At 41.8% G+C, this 9,949-nt stretch overlaps 1 protein-coding gene across 1 annotated transcript; it reads right to left on the reverse strand.

Moving 5' to 3' along the window:
- Positions 5,761–6,249, reverse strand: LOC107633221. Its single transcript, XM_016336862.1, has one exon. The coding sequence runs from the start codon at positions 6,247–6,249 to the stop codon at positions 5,761–5,763; it is 489 nt and encodes a 162-aa protein (XP_016192348.1).

The raw sequence follows: 9,949 nt of genomic DNA on the forward strand, positions 1-9,949 counted from the left end.
TCAAAGCGCTGGATACGCTCGTGTGTGCGGACACGCGGGCGTGTGGGAAGCATAAAGGGAGACCAACGTCGCGGTCATGTCGGATACGCACCCGCGATGGAACAAAAGATATTGGACACGTACGCGTGACGAAACACGCATGTGTGCGTAAAAGGAAAGCGTGGTAGATATGCCGGCGTGTCTGCACACGGAGGCGTACGGTTCAACGTCGGGGAGACCAACCTCGCAACCGTACCGAACACGCGCACTTAGGGTGGGTTAAAACGGGGACACGCGCACGTGTCTGAGGATACGCGGGCGTAGGTACTAGGGGCGGTATTCTTTTTCACACAGAACACGCACGCGTGTGCGAACACGCATGTGTGTGTAGAATGTGGAGGAAGACAGGTCTCGCAAACGTGCTGAACACGCTCGCGTATGGAGGATACAAAGTATTTCACACGCATGCGTGTGCATAGACACGTATACGTGTTCACGATAAAACCTCTTTAAAAAATAAAGAGAAGGTTAATTCGGGATTTCGTGAGGGTGGGGAAGGTAGCGAGTGAAAAGAACGAAAAACGTACAAAGAGATGAACAAAATGAAGTAAAAATAATGTAGGAAAGAAACAAAATACGTTCGCTATGATCAGAGATGAGATCAACAATAACTTATTCAACGTTCACAGCGAAATACAACTTACCCAACGAACAGTGAACTTCAAATTTGGTTACGTGAATATGAAACGGAACTTAATGATCATGGATCACCCAAACTATTGAGCACAAAACTAACATGGTGATCCTGTTTAATATATTCACGTAACTTAATTCACTTAACTCAACTTTGAATGAACAAGTAGTACTAAAGGTATAATTTAAGTAGTGTACTGGTCATGAACGAGGAACAATTACGAAACGTAAACAAACTCACTGAATCGAACTAAGAATAGTGTGAATAGTGAGAAACATTGTTCATAGAAATGTTACACTGAACAAGACTTACAAAGTACTACTTATGCACCGAAAGAAAAGTGGTTACCTAATCAACAACAAATAACACAATAAAATATGATTAAAACTCGGAAGTGAACGTGTTAAAATTATAGGTTATAGTTCATGAGTTAAGTGAAAACACGAATTGATCCCAACGAACATGGAATTCAAAAAGAATAAGAAATGAACGTTGTATCCGTTAAATTAACTCTTTGCATACGATAAAGAAACCTAACACACCTATGGTGAAATGGGCCGATTACACAGATAAGATTTCACACGCGTGTGAATCTTATGTGTGTAATAGAAAATAGTATGGTGTGAGCATACTAGAAAAGGAGTTAACAACAAATGAACACATATATCGTTGGGCCTTGGGGGCGTAGGCGGTTGATTTCCACCTCCTTGAAATCTCTGTAAGGGGGGTCTAGCACAATCACGTGCCTACTGACACGTTTGCGAATTCACACCTTCTCACTACGGTTCCGTAAAACCGGTCAAAGTGACTGGAAAAGAAATGACAAAATCCCATCAAAGTACGTAAAAGAATTCTTTATTCGTTCAAAACCCATTTACTTGTGAATGTAGAACTAAATCCGTTTATAACACTTAAAATGTACTAAAGTACTCCTAATACGTTCCTAACTTACTGTTTAATCTATTACGTACAGAGTATTGAACCTTATCTCGAAACTACGTGAAATAAAAAAGTGGTTCAAAACGTAAATGAAACCTTGACTTGGGATGAGTTATGGAATCCCTTCCTTGCCATAACCACAACTATGGTAATTATCATGAATTAATCTTTCTTAGTTAACCCCTAACATCGAGGAGTAAGTCAAGCAAGCATAATTGACCTTAATCCATAAGTCCTAACCAACTTACCAAACTAGTTGATAAAAAGCTAGCTTTAATGGAAACAAGAATCAACTAACTCCCCAAGAATTACCACTAAATATTGGACATTACGGTTCTAGTAATCTATAAACTCATTTTCCCAAGCCAAGGGGTGGAAATCTACCCCATAACTAAGCCTGGCATTTCATCAAACACATAGAGGGCATAAACATAAAGCATGGCAAAATTGGGAAAATGGTAAAAACTATGAACCATAAATGATCAAAATCAATAAAAACAACTCAAACAAATATATAAAAACCATCAAACATCAAATTAAACAACTAGGAATCCAAAATTACAAAACTATATAAAGTGGCAAGAGAAATGAAAATGTGAGAAAGTGTAGAACAAGTAATGTCATAAAAGAGAGAATTAAAGAAATACTTACAATGAAAATATGTGTTTTCTACCCTACAAGTGAGCTCTCTTTGTTATGTGTTGATATGCGCTTAATATAGCCTTCCAAACCAGCCTTCAGCACTTCAGAAATGGGCCTAGAGACCCCCAAAACCGCGCAGCACGTGATTTTTTAATGGAGGCATGCGCTGGTACCTGTGCGGACGCACAGATGTGTGCGTCCGCACACTTTGCCGAATTTCCACTTGTGCGTATGCACAGATGGTTGTGCGCACACACGCATGTTGATTTCCTCCTTGTGCGTACGCATGCATCCTTGTGCGCACGCACGCATGGCTCTATGCTTCCTCCTTGTTTTCTTCATGTTTCTCCCTTTGTACATGCTTCCTTCCACTTTTGTATATCCATTCTTGCCTCTTTGATATGAAATCACTCAACAACTATGTTATGGCATCAAATGGAATAAAAGTGGAATTTAGTTGCTCAATTTAAGCACAAAACGCATGTTTTAACATTTAGGTTCAATTTAGGGATCAAACACAAAAGTATGCTATTTTGGTGATTAAGTGTAGGTTCACGTGATGAAATCCACTCAAATTGAGCCAAAATATCTCATCAAATATGGACTCATCACAGTGTCTTGTAAAAAAATTTATCACTTCAACCAAGTAATACCTAAATGCAAGCAAGTAACTACTCATGCAAGTTATCCTATCTAACTAAAGAAAATTAAAATATTGGTGTTGAGAGAGAATTGTTACCCTCAGAAGTCAATTACCGACCTCCCCACCCTTAGTGCTTGGCATGGTCCTCCGTGCCATCAGTGATCTACAAGGTGTTTCCGGAATCGCTACTTCCAATGGCCAAATGATGGGGGAACAGGGGCGCCTCCGTGTCCATAGCTTGATCGCTTGCATTGCCATCAATGGAAGTAGAGTCTGAAGTATCGGGTACCTCCGAAGGTGGGTGAGTACAGATAATGAGCTCCTTTAAGTAGTTGTGTCGGCGCTTGTTGCAGCGCTCAATCTACTCAATCTGTCGTCCGTGCCGGTCTAGCCTCTCCAGGATCTCAAGTAGCAACTGGTGGTTGGATGGTGGCGGTGCATGGAGTGTTGATGATGGTGGGGCGGAAGATGATGGGGCATCCAAAGACGGGTTTTCATTTAGGCTCCTAGGTGGCACTTGTGGCATGATCCATTTTCCATGGGAAACCAGTTCATCTGCTAAGGGAATTTTACTCTTGATGTCATCCGCTTTGTACGGAATGCCAAGCGTAGATGCTAGTTCTATTACCAAGGCTGGGAAGGGAATATTACCAACCATGTGAACGCGACCCATGGCCCGACGGAGGAGTCTAGGGATGCTAAGTGACCTCTCAGTCATAATCCACCATACAAGCACGGCCATGTCCCCGGTGATAGAGGACTCATGAGTACTTGGCCAGACATAATGAGACATGATTTTTTGCCAAAGACGACCCTCATCTATCAATTCATTAGGCGAAGCCCTTTTGGGTTAACCTTGCTTTGCCCATAAACCCAAGTGCTTCCAGGCTTAGCAATGGCTTGTAGGATGGGGTCCTAATCAAAAGTATAACTTTTGCAGGCAATTTTCGCTTCGTGGAAGGCATCCAAACCTTCCAAATTTGGTGGGATGCCCAGCACTCGGTGAAGGGCGTCTTCTGAAATAGGGACTTGCTTCCGACGCATATAGATTGAGTCAAAGGTCGAGGAGTGGTAATTAGCATAAAATTCATCAACCCAAGACAAGTTAACTTCAATGGAATCTCGGTTCAAGAAACCCCAATGTCTCCTCTTCATTTGATCCTCTACATACTGTCTTAAATGATCCGGTATAAAGAGGAGGCGTTCACGGTGGAGATTTTGCTCCATAATATTGGCATGCATCCTTTAACAATAGCGGTTGGCAAATTGCACTGTATCCTTAGCAAGAATCTTGTTGTTTGACTCATCAATGTGGATATCCACTTTTGATTTCTTAGAAGGCTGCCGATTTATGGGTGATTTTGGTGCTTGCCTTTTAAAAACCGTTCTCTTAGAAGATTTCTCCTTTCCTTTCGCGGTTGTCATACTGAAAATGAGGGAAGAAGAGAATTGTAAAGAAACGAGTAAGGATAATGAAGAATGCATTAATAAGATAAGTGTAGTGAAAAAGTAGGAAGAAATGCAAAAATAAAAGCAAAATTAAAGTAAGGGTTCATTGTAACTCTTTTACAAACACGTGGTGTGCATTGTATTATTCAACAAGCAAGTTGACAAAACCAACATATAACACCATGAAAGGAAAAAAAATTATATCTAATAAAGCAAGTAGCACCAATCAATCCAATGAATTCATAAAAGGAATAGTGATCCAACAACAATTTCAAACATACAATAAATTGAAAACAAAAGAACTAAAACTAAGCAAGAAGTAGGAAAATAAAGTGCAACAAAAAGAAAACTAAGTGATGAGATGTAACTAAATTAAAGAAAAATAGAGAAGGTAATAAGGGAGGAGTGAAACCTTGAAAGCAAGAAAGATTAGTGGTAAGTGAGAGTAAGAGAGAATGAATAGGGGTAAGAAAGAAGAATAATAAGAGAGAGAGAGAGATGGAGAGAGAGAGAGAGAGAGAGAAGGAAAAGAACGCCGAAGAACAGTGGCTGCCGGTCGAGGTCCACCGGAAAAAAAGTGAAGAATAGTGACAAGGGAAGAAGAAAGAACAAAGAAGGAAGGAGGAAAGAAAAGAAAGGAATTAAAAGAAAGGGGGAAATGGCGCAGAACTAGGTCTGCGTGTTGGAGTTTAAAAACACATAGTGATGCGTGAGCGTCATCCACGCGTATGCGTGGATTGTGAAAAATAAAAGTGACGTGCACGCGTCAGTCACGCGTACGCGTGGGGGTGTGTTGCGCGTTTCGCACAGTATCCGCATGGGCTCGGCACAACTCACTGTTCGAGCCATGCGGGGGGCACAATGTCAGCCTCACAAAAGCACCATTTTTAGGGACAGGGCAACGCGTACACGTCGGCCACGCGTACGCGTGGGCAGCATCACGCGCCTAGTACCTTGCCAGCACAAGCCTGGCACGACTTTCTGTCCAGATCGTGCTATCACATGGTCCCAGGACAAATTCAGTACAAATTGAAAATGGGCGTCGACGCGTACGCGTGGGTCACACGTACGCATGACTAGTGCCCGTGTCCTTTGCCCCCTTCCCGCACGGCCCCAGCACAACCTTCTGTTTGGCCGTGTGGACGCATCGTTCAAGCATCATTTTTGCATGATGCCTGTCCGCGATCTCGCGTGTGCGCGTCAGTCATGCGCACGCGTGGCAGGTCTCTCTTTTTTTTTTAAATTACTCAGAACAAAAGGAAAACATGTTGACTTGAAAATTAATAAAGACACTAATGAAACAAACATAAGCAAATAAATAAAATAGGACTATGAAAAGGAAGATCATACCATGGTGGGTTGCCTCCCACCTAACACTTTTCTTTAACGTCCTTGAGTTGGACGGTCCATAGGCTCAGTCCTCTTTCTTTGCTGGATCCTTCAAAAGGAAGATCTCCATCTCCTTGTTGTTCTTCACTTTCACACCATGATACAGCTTTAAACGGTGGCCATTGACTTTGAAAAAGGTAGGGCTTGAGGGGTGACTTTGGTGGAAAACTCTATATGGTTCCACCTTCTCTACCACGTAGTAGCCATCCCATCTTGATCTTAGTTTGGCCGGCATTAACCTCAACCTGGAGTTGTAGAGAAGGACTTGATCCCCAGATCTAAACTCTCTTCCCTTGATGTTCCTGTCATGTACCGCCTTTACCTTTTCTTTGTAGAGCCTTGAGTTTTCATACACTTCTAGCCGAAGACACTCCAATTCCTCCAATTGCAATTTTCTTTCAATTCTGACTCCTCCCAATCCTGAGTTGCATTCCTTCACAGCGCAGTAAGCTTTGTGTTCCACCTCTATCGGAAGGTGACAAGCCTTTCTGTAGACTAGGCGGAACGGACTCATGCCAATGGGTGTCTTGTAAGCTGTCCGATAAGCCCATAGTGCATCTCCAAGCCTAGGGCTCTAGTCCCTTCTGTGAGGCTTGACAATCTTCTCCAGTATGCACTTGATCTCTCTGTTAGACACCTTGGCTTGGCCATTTATTTGGGGATGGTAAACCATCGCCACCTTGTGAATGATGCCATGTTTCTTCAATAAACCTGTCAATCTTCTGTTATAAAAAGGAGAGCCTTGATCACTCACGATTGCTCGTGGTGATCCAAAGCGACAAATAATATTATTCCTAACAAAATAAACAACCACGTTAGCATCATCAGTACAGGTAGAAATTACTTCCACCCATTTAGAAACATAATTAATAGCTAACAGAATATATAAGAAACCATTGGAGTTTGGAAATGGACCCATGAAGTCAATACCCCAAACATAAAAAATTTTACAAAACAACATGAGTTGTTGGGGCATCTCATCCCTCTTGGATATGTTTCCAAACCTCTGGCATTGGTGGCAAGAGTCACAGAAAATATTAGCATCCATAAAAAGTGTGGGCCACTAAAATCCACAGTCTAAAATTTTCCTTGCAGTTCTTTAAGGGCCAAAGTGTCCACCACTCTCAGAAGAGTGGCATGCCTCTAAAATAGACTGGATTTCGGATTATGGAAGACACCTTCTAATTATTTGCTCAGCACCACATCTCCACAAATATGGGTAATCTCATATGTAATACTTGGACTCGCTCTTAAGCTTGTCCTTTTGATGCTTAGAAAAATTTGGAGGAAAGGTGCAACTAACCAAATAATTAGCTATAGGTGCATACCAAGGAACCACCTTAGATATTACTTGCAAGCTATCAAGTGGAAATGCATCATTGATAGGAGTGGAGTCACATTTAATATGTTCTAGGCGATTCAAGTGGTCCGTCACCAAATTTTGGGAACCACTCCTATCTTTGATCTCTAAATCAAACTCTTGCAATAACAATATCCAACGAATTAACCTTGGTTTAGACTCTTTCTTAGCTAACAAGTATTTCAAAGCTGCATGGTCTGAATATACTACCACTTTTGTTCCAAGTAGATAAGCCCGAAATTTATCCAAAGCAAAAACAATGGCTAACAGCTCCTTTTCAGTGGTAGTATAATTAGCCTGGGCACCATCTAAAGTTTTAGAAGCATAAGTAATGATGTAAGGATCCTTACCTTCGCGCTGAGCTAGCGCCGCTCCTACCGCATAGTTAGATGCGTTGCACATGATCTCGAACGGCCTACTCCAATTAAGCCCTCTCACAATAAGAGCTTGGGTCAAGGCAATCTTCAGCTTGTCAAATGCTTCCATGCAGTCTCCATTCAAGTCAAACTCTACGTCTTTCTGCAGCAGACGGGAAAGGGGTAGTGCAACCTTAATGAAGTCCTTGATAAAACGCCAGTAAAAACCTGCATGACCAAGAAAAGAACGGACTTCCCTCACAGAGGAGGGGTAAGGTAAACCAGAAATAACATCAACCTTTACAGGATCAACAGATATACTAGTATTAAAAATAACATGGCCTAGAACAATACCTTGCTTTACCATAAAATGACACTTTTCAAAATTAAGTACAAGGTTTTGAACTAGCACATCTTTCTAATACTTTAGCAAGATTATCCAAACAAAGGTCAAAGGAATCACCATAGACATTATAGTCATCCATAAAGACTTCCATACAATGCTCAAGAAGATCTGACAAGATACTCATCATGCACCTTTGAAACGTGGCCGGTGCATTATTACATAAATCAAAAGGCATTCTTTTATATGCATACGTTCCAAAGGGGCATGTAAAAGTTATTTTCTCCTGATCTTTTGGAGCAATATGGATCTGAAAATACCTAGTATAATCATCTAAAAAACAATAGTGTGATTTACCTGACAGGTGATCAAGCATTTGATCGATGAAAGGTAGTGGATAGTGATCCTTGCGAGTGGCCAAGTTCAAGTGCTTGTAGTCGATGCACACTCTCTAGGAATTCTGCACCCTTGTAGCCATGAGTTCCCCATTCTCATTCTTCACTATTGTGACTTCGGACTTCTTCGGATCCACTTGTACTAGCAACTAACCCACTCACTATCCGAGATTGGATAGATAATATCGGCTTCAAGCAGTCAGGTCACTTCCTTCTTCACAACTTCCAAAATAGTGGGGTTTAACCGCCTTTGAGGTTGACGGATAGGCTTGGCTCCCTCCTCTAGAAAAATGTGGTGCTCACAGACTTGAGGGATTATACCTACTATGTCCACCAAACTGCACCCAATAGCTTTCTTGTTTCTTCTCAGTACATTAAGCAAACACTCCTCTTGTTGGGAAGTAAGCTCCTTTGCAATAATCACCAGGTGCTTTTGATTGTCTTCAAGATAAGCATACTTGAGGTGAGGTGGAAGGGGCTTTAATTCCATGTTCAGCTCATGGCTTGGCACTTGATCAACTGAAACCACTAGAGGTGGCAAGGTGTCTTTAGTATACTTAGGGGGCTTCCTCACACTTGCACCTTGAACCATGTTCTTCTCATCAACTACCTCTTGGTGAACTTTGGCCACAATCTCATCAAAATATCACACTGGAAGATAGAGTGGTCTTCCGGTAGATGCTTCATAGCTTCATCAAGGTTGAAACTCACTGCTCTTCCATCTATCTCAAAGGAATATGTACCCGAGAAGGCATCCAATTTAAACTGAAAGGTCTTCAAGAATGGCCTTCCAAGCAAGATAGAGGATGGTCTTCCTGATTCATTAGGGGACATCTCTAGAATGTAGAAATCAATAGAAATGATCAGCCCCTTAATGCTCACCAAGACATCTTTCGCTATGCCAACCACTGGGATTATGCTTTTATCTGCCAACACAAAACGGGTTGCCGACCTTCTCAATGGTGGATACTTCAAAGCATCATATACAGATAATGGCATAATACTGACACAGGCAGCTAAGTCACACATGCAATCAACAAACTGTATCCTACCTATAGTGCAAGTGACCATACACGGACCGGGATCACCACATTTCTACGGTATAGCACCCATCAGGGCAGAGATCGAGCTACCCAAAGGAATAGTTTCTAAATCCTGGATCTTTTCCTTATTCATGCACAAATCCTTTAGAAACTTAGCATACTTAGGAACTTGACGAAAAACATCAAAAAGGGGAATAGTTACCTCAACCTTTTTGAAGATATCCACCATCTTGGGATCTAGCTCCACTTGCTTTTTAGTCCTCCTAGCAAGGTGTGAAAAAAAGAATGGGAATTGCTTCTTTTAAAACATTGTCTTCTTTTGATACTCCATGCCTTGGTTGAGCAACTTCTTCTTCAACCGCCTCTTGTTCCTCATCCTCGTCTTCAACATCTTCTACCTCAAGAGCTTCTTCATCTTGAATGTCTTCTCTTGAGCTTGGCTCCTCGGGACTCCTCTCTTGCAATGTAGTGCCGGACCTCAAAGTGATGGCATTGATTCAACCCTTGGGTTGGGTAAAGGTTGAGAGGGGAGTGCACTAGAGCTTGAAGGTTGAGTATTGGAGGTAGAGGGTGGTTCCATACGAGATATAAGAGCTTGTAGAGTGGAGGTAAAACTGGTGAGGCTAGAGGTAAGTGATGTTTGAAGCTCTTTTTGTCCTTGAAGAATAGAATGGAGTGTTTCATCTTAGTTGGAGGAAGAAGGAGGGTAGGTAATTT

This window comes from Arachis ipaensis, chromosome B03 (genome assembly GCF_000816755.2).
Source record: "Arachis ipaensis cultivar K30076 chromosome B03, Araip1.1, whole genome shotgun sequence".
In the NCBI taxonomy this organism is placed as follows: Eukaryota; Viridiplantae; Streptophyta; class Magnoliopsida; order Fabales; family Fabaceae; genus Arachis; species Arachis ipaensis.

Coding starts and splice junctions, on each gene's coding strand:
- LOC107633221 (XM_016336862.1), bottom strand. CDS start 6,249: ATGAGTCCGTTCCGCCTAGTCTACAGAAAGGCTTGTCACCTTCCGATA.